Source organism: Squalius cephalus (genome assembly GCF_949319135.1).
Source record: "Squalius cephalus genome assembly, chromosome: 8".
Lineage (NCBI taxonomy): Eukaryota > Metazoa > Chordata > Actinopteri > Cypriniformes > Leuciscidae > Squalius > Squalius cephalus.
Window position 1 is genome coordinate 6,277,231 of NC_137129.1, and position 18,012 is coordinate 6,295,242.

The 18,012-nt window shown below is 35.8% G+C and overlaps 2 protein-coding genes across 3 annotated transcripts in view; both read right to left on the minus strand.

The window, feature by feature from the left end:
* Positions 1-2,966: 2,966 nt before the first annotated feature.
* Positions 2,967-6,192, minus strand: LOC307162723 (uncharacterized protein). The gene is made up of 2 exons (XM_079878255.1): positions 4,924-6,192; positions 2,967-3,652 (listed from the first exon to the last, which is right to left on the minus strand). Exons 1-2 carry the CDS (start codon positions 5,127-5,129, stop codon positions 3,082-3,084), a joined length of 777 nt encoding a protein of 258 aa, XP_079734381.1. The 5' UTR covers positions 5,130-6,192; the 3' UTR covers positions 2,967-3,081.
* Positions 6,078-18,012, minus strand: part of sfpq (splicing factor proline/glutamine-rich) — a 30,330-nt gene continuing 18,395 nt past the window's right edge. Inside the window, exons 10-12 of one of the 2 annotated variants that reach the window (XR_013821971.1) lie at positions 6,815-6,867; positions 6,652-6,730; positions 6,078-6,192 (exon numbers count right to left, since the gene is read on the minus strand). Coding sequence is in view for 1 of the 2 variants with exons in the window: in XM_079878254.1 (XP_079734380.1) it covers positions 16,820-16,831 (12 nt within the window). In the remaining variant the exon portion in view is untranslated. Of the gene's footprint in view, positions 6,193-6,651; positions 6,731-6,814; positions 6,868-15,708; positions 16,832-18,012 lie in introns of those variants that run through there. The other variant, XM_079878254.1, reaches the window with a different exon arrangement.

The following is an 18,012-nucleotide window of genomic DNA, read 5'->3' on the forward strand; positions in this document are numbered from 1 at the left end:
ATAAAATATTATTTTAACAGCTCATATTGATTATTTCTATTCATACTGATTAATACTGTTGTTGTTGTTTTTTTGGTTAACAGATTGATAAAAAATATCCGAGAAAAAAAAAAGATGATTGTTCACAAAAAAAAAAAAAAAAAAAAAAAAAAAAAAACTGTAAACAAGTTAGTTTCATTTGACGACTACTAGCTGCTTTTAATTTCAGTTGTGATAGTTTAATGGTTATAATTAAAATGTAATACCATCATCTAAATAACCAGGAGAATTAAAAAAATATTAATACTCTAAGTATTATAGAACTAAGGGGTACTTATTCTACTATTATGATACAACAATCTTACATTTGGGAGCAATTTAGCGAGAACATACACTGTACCTTTTTGTAATAATTGTGTACCAATACAAACTGTATTCGTTTTTATTTTAAAGAGCTTTTTAAAAATGATTTTTTTTTTTTTTTTTTTTTTTTGATAGCGAAAGTGCAGATGTTTAAGTTTGGTTTTACATGTTTCAAGGCAAGTAAAGCTAAACCTATTGCAATTTTTTTAAATACTGGGAAATATACTCTTGTTCCGTTACAGGGTAAGTGGTGCTTGTTACCCTCTTGTTCCAGTTAAAAGGTAAGTACAATAAAAATACACACAATCTAATATCACTGACTTGGAAACCTTTATAAATTGGTCCCAAATGTGATTGTTGTATCATAATAGTAGAATAAGTACCCCTTTAATATTTACAGTATAAATAAATAAAAAAATTCTCCTGGTTGTTACCCCTTTATTCCCCAAACTTAAGTACGTTATAGGTACACTAATTACAGAAAGTCACACTATTAAATGGCTTTAATTATGCAGTACTTTCCGGCCTGTAATCTAAAGCGTTACCAAATTAACATTTGAACTCTCTCTTGTGAAATTAGCATCACCATTTAAGACGAAAGTCTCACCTCAGTCTAATCCTAATCTACAGCTCTTTCCCTTGACCCCCGTTCCCCCATTCCTTCTCTCCCTCATGCTGACATCATGAAAATTCACCCAAAAATCTATATGGTTTAATTATCATATTATCATACAACACTATATGTCTGGTATCATTTGAAATGTCTCAGTGCAACTGGTACAAAGCTAAAGAAGTTAACCAAAGGTAAAGTTTTTAAGAGTTTAGAGATGTTTTGCTTACAGAGGAGGGTGGGTCTTTCATGCAAATGGAACCCTGCCCTTAAAAAGGTGTAAACTGGAGACAGTGATTAATGCAAATTCCCATTGTTAGCATATGTTTAGGTTTCTGTCTTGGTCTGAGTATATAAAGAAATTTCTCAAAAGGCTCAGGGTGATTTGTAATGAGATTATTCGGGGCGAATTATGTATTTCCTGAGCCCGGTACATCTTTTACTCTATCTCTGAGCATTTGATGTTCTTGTATTGATTATCTTTGAACTGATTATGTAATTGGCATGATACATTTACCTGACATAATAAATTGTTTACATTTGGATTTATTCTGACTTACTCTGAAATCATTAACTTTAGTACTTTGTATCCATATACCTCAAATCTGTGTCAGATTAGTGATGGACTAGAGTCCAATTTTGAGTTCTGTGATTTTAGATTTCCGGCTAATATTTGGCACTAATTCAAGTGTACTTGGTTTATAAAGTTGAGTTTGTGATCGTGGGCCAACATTATATGAACGGCTGGTGTGTGGAGCCTGTGCGAATTTGGCACCCGAGTGAACAAGGATAATATGAGTAAAGAGTTAAATAGAACAATCAAATGTGCTGCTAAACTGCATAAATGACCAATAACCAATTGATATTTAACCTAAATTCGAGGTTGTGATAAAATGGAGTCAGATAAAAACTTTAAGCTGCAGTCCGTAGTTTTCCCTCTTTGTCGCCATCTCTGTTAGAAATCTGCAATTGCAGTTATTCGCGGAATTATCAACTTTGCGTGGGATGTGCCTCGGCATGGCACAGCGCGGATGAATCCAATGTTTTGAGGTCAAACCATGCAAATTATACTTGGTTCTTAAATTGTTAATGTCAACAACATCAGCATTGCGTGACTACATTTAATGCCCTTCCGATATTTATCCTTGTTTTCGCATGGGCCGGTTGCAGTTTATTTTTTTCCCACTCCAAAGTCTTTTGCATTTTACAACGGGTGAATCTCCAGTTGTCACTGGTGATTGTCGTTTGAACCTTTCTGGATCCGCCATCAAATTGATAAGTTTAATCATATCGAGTGCTGTGAGAATAGGCTATAAATCTCCACCTCCAACATCCTCACACGCAACATAGCCTAGTCGAGACTCCTTCTTTATGTGTACAAATGTGACGTAATGATGCAAAGACATCCTCGAATTTCCCACGGAAATCCACCAGTACCACTGGAATTAAAAACATTATTACAAGCTTACCGTTTTTAATCGTGTTAAGGCAAGTAGATAGTTTTGAACACTGGCTGGTTATGTACTTGCTCAAATTTATTTTGGATAACTTTTAACCCAAAAAAGTTACGGACTGCAGCTTTAATTGGAATCAAATTACTTTGTCACACTGAAAAGACAGTAACACGCAGTAAACCTTAACCCGCTTATCAGAAACTATCATTGGACTGATAGGGCAGGCCTCAAAATCATTGATCCATAATTTGGCAAAAGTGAGAGACTGTAAGTTTTGAATGCTTATTTCTTCAAGTTCTAATTTTGTAATTGTTTTGGAGCACACTAGCTTATAGATAACAGTAAGGCTAACAAAGCCAAAAAAAAACTTCAAATTTGACTTCATGGGGACTTTAAAATTGTAGCAGCATCAAATCACTCATCTGTTTATAGTTTTTATAGTTTATCTTTAAAGTGTTCGTCCTTGTGTTAACAGGCCTGTATTGTAGTTCATAGTATAACAACCTGTGGGGATATTATTACATTTCCTTTTTTATATACATCAGCACACAACATCTTTTATCATGATTTTGTTTTATTATAATGACATAAATTATAATTTACACACATTGCTTGAGAGTAAACATTTGTAATTTCTAGTTATCTATCAGATATCGCTAAATATGAAATGCTACACTAAGATGTTGATTGTACCATTTCACCTGACAGTGATTTTTCTAAATCAAACTGCTTGGGTTTCTTTGGATATTGTTGAAGCCTCGCCCTCAGTGTGTTGACTTTGCTATCCAGCTCATCCATGATGAAACCCTCATCAACCGACTCACTGTCCCTGTCTTCCCCCGGCCCAGCGCCCTCTGCAGGGAGGAACACATGCAGCTGGTGTGTGTGAGACCGAGACGTGGCAGATGAAGCGCCGTCGGGGGAATGGCGGGTGGGGAGGAAAGTCTTTCCCCTGACAGATAAAGTCTCGAGGTTTACGGGCTGCTTGCACTGCCTCTCTCTGCTCTCCGTGGGCCGCCGCTGACTGCGAGGAAGGGTTTGTCCAGGCTTTGGTGCAGGCCTGAGAGGCTGAGAGAAATGCATGTACACTTGATGATAGCTCTGCTGAGGTGTATTTGTGTTCTCAGGGGTCTTGCAGGAGGGAAGAGATGGGCCACCACGTTTGCGTAAAAGGGGGTGGCGGTTTTTGGAAAACCCCTCGAAAACAGCCCTCTGGCCTGGGGTGAACAGGGAAGGCTCACTGATACTGGGAGGGAGACCAAAAACAGACACATATGAGGTTAATCAGAAAATATTCATGTAAGCGAAAGGAATGGAAAGATAAAGACCTGACAATGAAGACTGGACTAATTATGCTGAAAATTCAGCTATGATATCTCAGAATAAATTGAATTTAAAAGTGTATTCAAATAGAAAACAGTTGTTTTAAATATTTAATTTTTAAATAAAGACAGTTTTGACTGTCATTTTGAATCAATTAGATGCAGCCTTGCCTTGGTCAGCATTAGATTCTTTAAAAAAAAAATCTTATTGATACCAAACTTGAAAAGTAGTGAATATTTTCACTTTAAGATGTTATAATTTTGATAACTACGAAATACCAACTGAGCTGCATGTACAGTAACATGGGACAAACGGGTCATTCTGAAACAACTGTTATGATAAAAACAAAAAAAATCTTCATAAATTGCAACATCAAATCTTCAGCTCAAGAGATGTAGGAATGATTCTATGGCGAACATGTTATTTAGTTAGTTCAGGTTTTAAAATGTGAACTCCCAAAAAATACAAAGACATTTTTTGAATAAATAATTCATGATATTTGTTAATAATACTAATTTACATCTTCCCTTTCCTCTGCTGCTTTTAAAATATGGCCATCATACACGTGTTGCTTGAGAAACCCTAGGAACATTATCTGCTGTCATTGGATAATCAGTGTAATATAGCTGTTGTTTTTTCCAGCGCTGTTTGGGTGTGTTGCCACGCAAGAGGAATGTTTCTCAGGTTTCTAGAGCGTTCTCCATGGTGTATAGCGGGTTTGACACTTCCTGTTACTGGCTGGTGAAGTTTAATGCAGACCCGAACAAACTAATAATTCCGGGTATTGCATTGCTGTAAGCATTAAACTTACTCTGAATTTAAAATTATTTTAAACAATTAGATGAAAATTAATTTTTTTAAAATATTGTATTGAAATACTATAAATATTAAACTACAAAAACACAATTTCATGTGCCTTAAATTTTCTTAAGGATATTAATATCCTCAAAAACCATAGTCATATAATAAAATATGTAATACATAGATCCTGTTATTCAATGATTTTTTTATGTATTAAAATTCCACTATTTCCTCCTGATTTAATGCATTAAAAATAGTTTTGTTGGTAAACCAATGTATTTAAATGGATTCAGTGATGTTAATATTTTTAATTAAGGACTTTTCTAAAATTGATCCTGGAGTCCCAGCCAATAGATTCAGCGCTAGACTTCGAGGCGCCAGATATCAGCTTACCTGAGAGGCACCATGGTGTTCTGACCATGTGTTGATCTGGACAATGATGGAAGCCTGAAATCATCTCTGCTCCATGAGCCAGGAAGAGGGATCGCGGAGCTGGAGAGCAGGTACGTCCGGACCAGAGTGCGATTTCTCTGCATTGCCCACTGATGTTTTAACTCCACAGTGTTCACGCTCAGAGCAGAAGGTCTGGTTGCACTCATGTCTGCACCGACAGCACCAGACGGACTGCAGCCGCCCCTCGGGGGAGCATGTGTCTACATACAGTGATCAATCATTCATGCACATTAAAAATACATCAGGCAAGCCCATTGGTCGCACACCACCAAATTCTCCCTTTCTTTCGCTCCGTTGTCATCTTACAGCACAAAGACAGACTGACGCTTCTGAGACATCATGGCACATTGAGATATCTGATGGCAGGGTTGTCTTTGAATCATCTTCAACTTCTTAAATCCCAACGTTGTACCTCAAAAGAACCATTTAAAATAAACAAGAATGCATGTAGTAGTAGTACATGATTTAAAATGACCCTGAAAAGGAGCACATCAAAAGCTAAATCTAAGACACATAAAACCTAGTCTTAGATTTGTGCATCACATGAAACTTTTTAACTTTTGCTGCTAACTGACATGTCAGTAAATATTTACGGTGATTCAGTAAATATATATGTATATAGTGACTGCCAAATTTATCAGTCTAAAAGGATGTGAATTTAGTGATTAACAATCATAACACTAACAATCCCAGAGACATGGTCTAAAAAGCCTAACCCACATTTACCCCCGCGCACTTCTCAGACTGCAGGTTTGTTTTCCTTTTTGAACTACTTCCAGAAGTAGCTGTCAGCCAATAGAACACAACAGTGATAAAACAAGAGAAACATAGCACCTTGACCTTAATGGATACTGGACAGCAGCCTGTGGGTGCTACTGGGTTACAGAGGTCTGTCTGTGTTTATAGACCTCTCAAACAGGTCTAAAGAAATCTTGCCAGTAAGTTTAACAGACATTAGATTTAGATGTTAAAACCAAAATGCTAATATTCTAGCAACACCTCTAAAACATCAATTTTAAAGTTCGCTAGGGTCTGCACGTACAATTAAAACTTGCAATGGTTTCATCTAAAAAAAAATATTCACAAAAACCAGATCAGGGATCTTGACAGTTTATTAAAAAAACATTGGATATAATCATGATGCATCCAGTGCTGCACTAAAGATTCCCCAGCTGCCATGTCTCATCTGTGCGTCACACTCCCACAGGACTAAACAGGACAAAATGAGGTAAAAATTAGTCATTTGGTTACATAACAGTATTCTCTCATCTTGGATTAAAAACAGTAAGATTTAATGCAGAGTAACTAGTAAAAGGATGTTTTTACACTATTAAAATATATAAATAAATATTTGAAATGATAAATATCCCACACGAGAGAGAAAAAAATGTGGAATATAACTAACAAGTAAAAATATTTTTTGTAAATGTAAACCTTAAAATTAAAATACACAGGACAATAAATGTGATATTTATAATGGGTTTATGTGAAGATAGTTTCAAATTCACTTTTAAAAATGATTGAACGGCTATAATTACTATGTACTTTAATTTAGAGATGTGAAATTATTTACTACAATATTAAAACCTAAATTTTGTATCGATTGACAGCACTACACACACACACTAATATATGTAAAATATATTTTTCTATTACAACACCACAGACCTGCACACTATCGTCCACTGCGCAGGAACATCTCGTGCCGAACAAGTCGATAGCTCTGAGAACAGGTTCCTTGGTTGATCTAAAAGACGAGACCTTATTACTCCATCACGCAAACACGAGCGGCATCATCACTTGCTTGTCATTGTCTTCGGTGAATGCTTACCCATTCCTGAAACGGTACGATGCTTCTTAGCCTCCTTCAATCCCCTGAGGCCCCTGCAGTAAGAGAAAGACAGTGAGGATACAGAAATACACAGGCTATTATCTAATATCTAATACTACATATATGAAATGGAAGACAAAAGGAATTATAGCTACTTCCCAAAATCAAAATTCCCTCATGAAACAAATAAAAGCACATAACGTGCAAGTAAGTGGTTAGGAATAATCAAGTTAAACATAGCCAAGTCACTTTTTACATTGTTTATAATTTTTTTTTTTTATATATACTGCTGAAGAGCAAATATGACTGAAACCACGGTTGCTGTACAGATCACTAACTGACATGGTAAATGACATTTGGACTCATTTCAATACAGACGAGTCGACACCACCTCAAACACGACTGCAGATTTCTAAAAGATAAGGATGTTGGGTTAAAGATCTGCCTCTCTGAGGCAGCCACTAGGTCAAAGGGCAGTTCTGGCATCACACTCCATAGAGATGAAAACTCAAGGTCCATACTAGGGTTATCAAAATGACAGATTGGGACCAAGGCGAATGGATCACAGTGCAGATAAACAGACACCTACACATACATCCAGACAGTCCAAATGCTGATCCAGCATTATACATATGTTGTAAAGATCTGCTCCGATCATCCGCAGGAGTAGGAATACGCACACACACTCACCAGAGTGAATTTCGGGCACCATTAATAGAGTCTGCTCAGTGTTCAGTAACATGGCTGCGATACACTGCTGGAGAATGAGTGCAATACTTTTGTGAAGAATAAAAGAACAATAGATTTAGGAAAAAAAAAAAAAAAGAAATGTACGTTAAAGCACTTTCATTACCCAGAGTATGTCCCCACCCCAGTCCACATAGAAAAAGTTCATAAAGAGTGGAGGCAGCATGTTTCTGTGATGTATAAATATACCAAACAGGTCTGAATATAGATATATATACACACCAAATAGTTATGAAGTAAACAGACTGGAAAGACTGCCAGGTTTGAGAAGAGAGAGATAGAAAGATAAACGACTTAAACTGACAGATGCATTTTTGCAACGAGACAAAAAAAAAACAAAAAAAAAACTTAAAGACTACCCAATATAGTGATTTGTTGCACACTACGACAGATCATGTTGATAGACAAGGTTTAAGCACTCAAGAGATTAGAGAGAATATGAGTGGGAAAAGTCTGCTGAGTTATATTGTGGAATCTAATATGCTTGGCATCAGAAAATAAAGCTGAATTAATAGAAATAGTGTACTAAGATAATCCAAACATTGCCCAAAATCAGAGTCATCATCAGGGAAACTACTAAATACAGACAACTAATAAATACAATTATAAAATTGACTGACAAGATTTTTATATTATAAAATATTCTATTAAAAAAAGTTCTTATGAACTATTCAAAGAATCCTGAAACAAGTATCATGGTTTCCACAAAAAATATTAAGCAGCAAAATGTTTTAACATTAAGAAATATTTCTTGAGCAGCAAATTAGCATACTAAAATGATTTCTGAAGAATCATGTGACACTAATGACTGGAATAATGATGCTGAAAATTCAGCTTTGTTATCAGGAATAAATTACATTTAAATACATTAGAATAATTTTAAATTGTAATAATCTCACAATATTACTGTTTTCACTGCATTTTGACCAAATAAATTCAGCCTTGGTGAGACTAATATATATATATATATATATATATATAAAAACAGACACCAAACTTCAGAAGGATAGCAGTGTATGTATGTGTATATACAAGCAATGAACAAGCAATTGTGTCGGATTTCGACCACTACAGCATCCAATTTCTATATGAAAACAAATAGTATGATTTCTCCAAGCACTCATCTGTTCTGAAATCTGTTTGCTATTTTTCATTCATTAAAAAAAGAGGGGAAATCTATTCCACAAAAAGGAAAATAAAGGCAATTACTCTGAAATTGAGTTTTTTTTTTTGTTCTGAGTCTGTTCCAAAAGCTAAATCATGTTTAGAAAGTCCCCACACACACAATTTGTGTGCCTTTTAACTAAAATCAAAAGTGAACTGAAAATAAGAGCTTTATCTGAACATTTCTATTCAGATTATAGTTCTCAGCACCTTAACCATCATAAACAGACCACATTTTGTATCGCCGCTGCATCAGCAGAAAGAAAATGTTGCTTCTCGCAGTACCTCGAGTCAAAAGAATGCCACGACCCCCTCGACCGTGAGGTTCTTGATATTTCATTAGTGTGCAGTGCTTAAATGCATGATGCCTGGTGAAGCTGCTGCTGTCCCTGAAGACAGCTACTGTGTGGAAGACATTACAGAGCAGCTGAAATACACACAGAGGGAGCCAAAGTACCAAACACATTTCAAATATTGCTTACAAAAACAATTTCTGCACTGTGAAACCATTTTCAGGAGTGTGATGCCAGAACCCTGGTAGTATTTCAACACAGCTGATGAGAAGTACTTTATTTTCATTGGAACAAAGACGAGATCACTTACCTTTTCCGGTGATATGCAAGCACACCTCTTGATGCAAACAAGTCCAGGCTCAACTGTCCACTGATCTGTAGAACTAATCCTCAATGTTACCAACTGCTGGAGTCTGTGGGTAAGCTGGACACTGGCCCCTAATGCTCAGCTATAGCACCACCATTCACTCAATACACAGTACAGACAGAGACAAGCTCTTGTCATGCTGCTAAAATCTCAGGAGCCTGAAAAAGGCAAGTATCCACTGTATTCTACCAAGGGGAAAAACAGTCTTAACCATAGAGTCTGAGTCTCACTATAAATAGTATATGGAAATTCATGGTCCCAGTGCACAGTGCTAACTACATGCAGGGGATGTCAAAAAACTGGAGAAAGTTGACATACTCTGTGTGAATTCCTGCTAGCCTACCAAAATTTCTGAAAATTAAAGGAATTTATTCACTTTTAAAATGCGTCTTGAATTAAGGCCCATTCACACCAAGGATGATAACTGTAAAGATATGGTTCTAAAAATCGTTAAAGAATATTAAATACTTAATATTAAAGAATAGTAGAGTCCACACCACAGCTATAACGATAACGGCACAGAGAAACGATATCTTTGGAATCACTTTCAGAATGATTTTATTCAGCTGATGAACGATAGAAACATTGACAGCCAATCAGAATCAATACGGCCATAACGAGCTTGATTTTAAGCGACAGGTAAGTACACGCTTAGAATAAACAGAACAATATTGTCCGCTGGTGTGGACGCTAATATCATTATAGGTGTGAACGGGCCTTTATACACTATATAAATTATTCCTATGGCTCAAAAGATGGATGTGTCAAATATTTACCCAAAAGTTAAATGTGTGCAGTTTACAATACCTTGTGTCACTCCAAACCAATGTGACTTTCTTCTGACTAAGCCCGTTAACGCCTGGTATTAAGAGGTGATTTGTTGGATCGGATCACAAGTAGACGAGGGATCTGGTTTTAGGGGCATTCATACAACATTTTCAACTAAAAACAGAAAACACAACAATGCCGTTTTGGGGGGCCTGAAGACGCAAACTTTTGAAAGTGGGTTTCAAAGACAAGTTTTTGAAAACGACACAGTTATTGTCTCCATTTAAACTACAAAACTCAAATTTAGCAAACTAGCAAACTACTGGCCTGGCAGCATAATACAACATTTTTAGTAGTTTTCGTGGATCCCTGTCAACGGCAAGCTTTTTGAAAACGTTGTCTTCTGTATGCGAAAAACGCAAAAGAAACACTTTTTTTGTTTTTAGTGCATTGTTTTTGCATAAAAGTACCCTTAATCCGTCTCCTTGCCCACTTTAAATCACTTCTGTCCTGATTTCTTAGAGAGGAGGGTCTAATACACAGAAGCAGCTTTCATTTCTGCTCTGATAGCCACAAGATCGTGCTTTGTGTTAGAAATCAGGAATGTTGAGAGAACTTTGTGCTTAGTACATATCCCGTCTTCAAACCAAACTTGGGTTTTCAGCCAACAAAGTTTAAATCCTGTCTGGCTAACGTGCTTCCCATAATGTTTAGGCATTGGGTCAGTAGGCAGAGATTAGGCATCTTTTGTGGCTGTTTAAAGGCATTTGACCACAAGTATCTACACTATGAAAGTAGTTTATTTAAGTAGTAATTTAAATAATCCTGAAAGACTTTTATCACGATTTCCAAAAAATCATCAAGAAATACAACTGTTCAACAAATCATCATATTGGAATGATTTCTGAAGGATCATGTGATACTGAAGACTGGAATAATGATGCTGAAAATTCAGCTTTGATCACAGGATCAGGAAAACTCAACCTTAAATAAATTCGCCACATTGACCTCTTGATTTGATTGATATTGTACATTTCCTACAGACTAATATTGGAGCTTTGTGATGAGCTTGAAAAATGCTTTCCACTATTTATTTGTGTATCTCAGAAGAAAATCATATAGGTTTGGAATGACACAAGGGTGAGTAATTTTCACTGAATGACCCATCTCTTCAAAAATGGTCTGAAGTTGATCAGTGATTCCCCCCCCCCTGATCCCTCTTCGCCCAATTTGAATCAGGACTAAAAAAAATAAAATAAAAAAATAAATCCACCTTATTCTTCAACGCGGAAGTAAGCTATTTTCTGTGAATGTGCTGAGACTTCAGATTAATTTGCCGCTATAGAGAAACAAGAATAACAAAATGCTGCAAATGGTAAAATAATTTTAAATTAAAATAATATAACAAGTATCAGTTTGCAATATCAAGCAGCATAACAAGCCAGTTTTTGTGCAGCTAAAATAACTGAAAGTGGACCAGAAACCGACACATTCAAGTTACAATGGTCGCGCCCGCTATTACGTTAAAAATAAGGTGGATAGGAGTAAACTGTAGAGCTAAATTGATGAAAAAACAGCCACAATTAAAATGGCTTGATTGCAGGACTTGGCAGACTGTGAAATAATCATGCGTTTTGCACTTACCAAGCCTGGAGGTGGTGTAGTGTTCTTGAAAAATGAGAAGCCAGTTAATTTTTATCTTTCTCTTCCTGCTAATATCCAAGAAACTAGCTACAAAAGCTTCAGGTGGGAATTTAAAAACTCTTCCCATACATTCAAGTATTTGAGAAGGTGAAAATGCAGGAGAATATTCAGATTAATTAATTTCCTGATGCTTCTAAACAGCCCTCCTGTCTTTGTTCAAACACTGAATACTCGAAATAATATTCGAAAACTGACTGGTTGGTTTAGAGTAGTCTTCAGAAAAAAATGTAATTGTGTTTTTTGACAATGCATAGTAGTGATGCACGGATCGCGGTTATATCCGAGGACGCTGCGGGCAAGTTATAAAAACATTCCAAAAATTGCAGTTGGATGACAAATAAATCATTATGTGTTGATTTTAAAGACCTGGAACTCTCATTTCACAGTAAAACGCAAGATGTTTCAATCTTTTACTTTCTTTTTCAACAACAATGTAGATCTCTTCAGGGAAAACTAATCAAAGAAAACAATATGCCTAGAGCACCTCTTAGTCGTCAGACTCATTATATAAAACAAAGGAACCAACATGAGGCATTGCTTAATAACTTAACAGCTTTAAAGGTCCCATTGCATGGATTTTATTATTTTAGAATGTTTCCTGGGGTGCCCTTTAATGTTAGTATGTTTTTTAGATCAAAAGTTGTTATAATTTAGAAATAAAAGGCATATTTCCTAGCCTGATTTTAGCCTCTGATTTGAACTCTCTGTTTGAAGGGGCGTGTCTGCTGTGAGACTTGTGTAAACGCCCACTGCTGTGATTGGCTGCTGTGAAACTTCAGTGTAAATGCCCACTGCTGTGATTGGCTGACATGCTTGCATATGAAATATTTAGCATTACATGTGGAACTCTCTCGAAAACTTTTACTATAACAACTATTATACGTTTTTACTATTACAGCTGTTAACGAATTAACGAATCGTGAGAAGATTAAGTATTTAGATCTATTCCCATCACATAAAAGGTTGCAGTGATGAGCATTGAGCAGATGACAGCCTGTTGATCGCGTGAATGAAGATCTTATCATTGCAACGCAGTTTCTGCACTCTCACTAATGATTTCACCAATGCAAACATGAGGTAAGTACAGTAAGAGCTTCGTTGTGCAGCGTAACAGCGTCATTGATTTCATAACAAGTGTTTTGGCAAGTGTCCAGATAAACTCGTGCTGTGTGATTGACAGCTTGGGCGATTGGAAAGGGATTGTTCTTTGATCGCTTTCTGTATATATATTAATCACAGTTTAAGTACGATTATTTTCATCCTACTAAGAGAAACGACGTGAAGTTGATTTACTGAGGCATAAACAGTATTGAACGACTTTGAGAGAAAGATTATCTGTCTGAACTTGAACAATTACACATTAGACATTCACATAACCCACTGGTTCTTCAGAGGCTCGGATGAAGGAACAAAAAAATACTTTTGTGTTCATTTGTACATCCAAACACTGAGCAACTGCCATGCTTCGTTCATTTGCAAGCCATGATGTCTCTCGAGGAAAAAAACAATATCACGCTCGCGCAGCTCATGCAGCTCATTTTCTCATGGGCGGGCCAAATTATTTTAGTGGGCAAAGAAGAGAAATGGGAGGTAAAGATTTCTAGATTCGCCCGTCTGAGCTTTCATTTTCTCAAAAATACCCAGGGCTTGGTTTACACCCATCAAAACGTCTAGCCACTGGGGGACTATAGGTAGGCTAGGGGAACTCATATTAAGATTAAAAAACCTTATAAAGTGAAATTTTCATGCAATGGGACCTTTAACTAAAAAATAGTGAAAATTCTGGTGTTTTCCAAAAATGGAAGCAATTTTCCATAAAATTTGTTTTAATTTGCAAATTCCATGAAGTTCATGTCAGTCTTTTTTTTTTATTATCATCAGCTAATTAAAGACCACAATGGGAGAGAGAGCGGCATCAGCACTGGTAATATAATTTAGTCTCGCTATTTTTTATGAAGTCAACTGTGTGTTCAGGATGCAACGCTGAACATTTAAGTTTCATTTGTGTCAGCTTGCTGAAGAAACACTGAGCTACTTGAAACACATGAAGAGACCAGCATTAACAGAGTTTCCACACGCAGCACCGTCATCGTGCAATATGAGGAATTTTTAAACAGGACTTTATATACTTCATAGCTCCGAAATGTATACCATTACTGTTTGTTTTTTTCCCCCTCAAAGCTAAGTGGAACAAATAAAGCGGCAAAAAGCTGTCAGTCAGTAACTTTTGTGTGTGTGATGCGCTGCTCATGCTTTCAGAGCTGCACGCTTACATTGCTTTATCAGAATTAAATGCACATCTCTTTGCTCACATACCAGCAATTACCCCTCCGCGGGGTAAAAATAAATAAATGTTGATTTAAAAGCAGCCTACTTCAGTGTAATATGTTACCATATCACGCTTAATGTAATTGTAATGTTGTAAAACATAGGTATGGTGGGTAGCGGGTGGATGATTTGTTTATAACAGTGGATATGAGTGACGTTAGAGCTGATCCGCGCATCTCTAATGCATAGCAATTTGAAAGCAATTCATCTTTCTCAAAGCTTACAAATTGAAGTATTATGCAAATGTGAATTTACAACTCAAACAAGACAAAAACTAAATCCCCAAACTGCCTAAATTAAGGGCAATCCTTAGCAGTTCTCAAATGGTTCATCACTTGTTTCTTGAAGAAATCAGCTTCTGCAATTTGAGGGTTTGATTAGATTAATAAATGCAGAAAAATAAGTTTTAGCCCTTTTAATTCCATACTCATTTTGAATTACTCAAAGATCATCACACTGAACCAACATTAACAAAAAAAACAAAAAAAAACAGGTATGTCAAAAATATCTTGATCCTCAACAATGCAGTCAAGGGAAATGTAGTCTAAACTGAAAAAAGTTGCTCAAAAAGGAACCACATAACAGAACTTCAATATCACAAATAATAATAGTTGCTATCCTACAACTATGGACTACAATATTTTAATTCTAAAATTAAGAACTATGGCCAGATTAAAGATAAGTTAAAACAATTTAAGAACATTCTTACAAACTCTTTGGAATTTATGTTGTGTAATTCTTGAAACATTCCAAAGTTCTCAAATATTTAAGAACTGTATATATTTTTTTATTTTCTAAAGAGCCTGTCTCAAGATGGAATAATCGACTCATTCATTTTAATGGGTTTAGAATTAATGCAGTATAAAGCGTGCCAGTGGTCAGCTTCAGCGCATGCAGCTCAAAAGGCAATGCGCGACTAATAATAACTATGATTGGGACTGTTATATTACATAACATTATACAGAACAATATTGTTATAAAACATTATGAATTCTTCGGGTTTGCTGTGTTTTAGCGTGTTGCTCCAGGATAAGCACATCCACAACAGGAGTTACACATTCTGACTAGCACGTAACTTTGCTCAAATTCACTTGTGCATTCGTGTCATTGTGTGCAGATATAATTTGTAATGTTTTTTTTGTACATATATCTGATTAATATATGTAGGATGCGTTTCGTTGAGTTAAAATAACCCGCTAGCAAAAGCTCTTCAGTTTACCGATGTTCATTCAGCGCATGCAGCTCAAACAGCAATGCATGACTTATTATAACTATGATTGTGGCTGTCTTATTACATAACATTATAATATAAGAGAACACCAAGAACAATGAGAATTGTTGCGAATTCATTGGGTTTAGTTGCCATGTTTCAGTGCATTGTTACAGAAGCATCCACAACAGGAGTTATACATTCTGACTAGCACGCATCTGAGGCGGCGTTGTTGACACGTTGTAGGCTATTGGTCGTTATATTTGATTACATAAGTAATTTAATGAAATGATCAAACACATCGACTCATTTTACAATTCTACTAGCCCTTTATTAGACTAAAACCCTTCTCATTCATTTGGTGGGGAACATGTTTTGATCAGCATTTGCACACAGTCATGTAGTTGGCTAATTTGCCCCTGCTGTAGATGCAGATTGCAATATTAAGGCTAACCTTTAATCTATTAATTGATTCAATTCATTTAAACGATGATCGATTGGAACTTGTGCAAATTGACATCCCTAATGCATCCGTTTCAATTGTGTAATCAATCGAGCCAATTACAATTCAGGCAACTGACTCGAGCGTCTCACGCTGGCCTCAGGTAGTTTTTATAGTCAAGCCCTGGAACGCATCCTGTATCTGTGTGTGTGTGGTCTTACCTTTGGGGATTTAAGACAAGTAGAAGTTATCCTAACTTTAAGAGTATGTTTAAATGACTTTAAGACCTTTTTTTTAAATTTATACCAATACTCTAAATTTGGGACACAAAGATGTAAGGTGCCACACTAATAATTGTAATGAAGCAAAATAAACTTGGTTGTTCCAAATCGGACAAACAAGCCAACATGGATTTGGTCAATGATAAATAAATGGTTACATACCATAATGTCATATTTTGTAGTGGATTAGGCTGACATATTCATTCTGCCCAAAAACAGATGACCTAGAGCAAAAGGGGTGACAAACTGACATGAACTGACCAAGCATGGTCTGTTTTAACACACGGTGGTTAAGAGATTAAACTCTAAGAACAAGACGTAACATAATGGTGTGGTCAATGATGACTTGTGCACTTGCTACCAAGTGTCTTGAACAAAGCTCTTGAAGTTTTAATGCCTCGAACCTCACAATCTTTGGCAAATCCAGCGACTAGTTCTTCCCTTGAAGTGCTCATTGAAGAAGCCTGGGAAATTGTACATATTTCCAGGTAGACTGACAAAAACCTAAGCATCCTGAAAATTAAAAGCCAGCCAATCAGACTAGAGCCTGGTGTTCTGAAAAATCTCCAGCCTTTTTGTGAGCATTATGCATTAGACAGTTGGTGAACGGTCCATGGGTGGCATGCGGTATGAGGCATAGATTAATAGTGGATAAATGGCTAAAATCCAAAAGAGTTCCAAACTCGAAGATACTTCGGAAGTCACGAACAAACCTGTTAAGGAAAAAAAATGTATAGAAAACCAACACAATAGACAATACATTTTACCACAATGTATCTTGGAAAATCTGTAAGTGAAGTTACCTTTTTCCAGCTCCATTCTTGATGTTAAAATTACCGTAATTACATAAGCCATGTAATTTAAATATAAAAGTTACATTAAATGTTCACTAGCAAGAAAAAGTCATCTCATACTGCACATGGCACTCAAATTAAGAAATTTGTTTTAATAATTATAGTACCATTACATTTTTTTTAAATGTAGAAAGAAATGAATGTAGAAGAAAAAGCTAATTGGTAGCTGTGTCCTTGCTCCAAAGGCAATAGCAAAATAAGAGTTTACAGAATATGTCAACTCATATTTCACGTCATTCAAATCAAGAAATATTAGTTTAAATTACACTACCATTACCTTTTTTTTTTAAATGTAGAAAGAAATGAACAATGTAGAAGAAAGTAAGCTAATTGGTAGCTGTGCCCTCGCTCCAAAAGGCAATAGCAAAATAGAGTGACTTGTAAATTACCAATGGCATGGGTCTGGAATAAGGACATTTTTTACACAGAAAACTGGTCCACTTAAAAGCCCAACATACAGGTCTTACATCAAGCAAAGTGAAATTAAATTAATTTAGCAATTATATTAATAACTTTTTCTTAGTGAGATAATTGTCAAATTAATTGCTTCTGTCTCCAGCTTTGACAGCAGCAGAAAATGTGTTAGAAGAAAAGCTTGACAGTGTTAACAGTTATTTGGTGGAGAAGAAAGACAATTTAAATTGGTATATCACTCATTCCAAAATAACGGCTTTGTGGGATGTTAATGCCAATGTGTTTCTCTCCCAAAAAATATAATTTGAAATTAAATCAGTGATATATATATATATATATATATATATATATATATATATATAGATAGAAGTCAAGCTTTAATATGAAAAATGCAACGTTATAATTATTCTAATAGAGAATTATTAACTGTTATTGATAACTGACCTAGAGTTTTACAAAGATAAGAAAGGTGTAAACTATTTCTAGAAACAGTGTTACCCACAACACAAGCCTTGCTTCTTGTTTATTTTGATTTGTAGTTTGCATTATTCTTCAAATCGTTTTTGTATTTTGCTCATAGTTTACAAGCTAACCTGCAATTGGGCCTTACTCCAATGCTCACTAAT

Coding starts and splice junctions, on each gene's coding strand:
- LOC307162723 (XM_079878255.1), bottom strand. CDS start 5,129: ATGAGTGCAACCAGACCTTCTGCTCTGAGCGTGAACACTGTGGAGTTA. Junction 3,653..4,923: donor AACACCATGGTGCCTCTCAG/GTAAGCTGATAT, acceptor TCTCCCTCCCAG/TATCAGTGAGCCTTCCCTGT.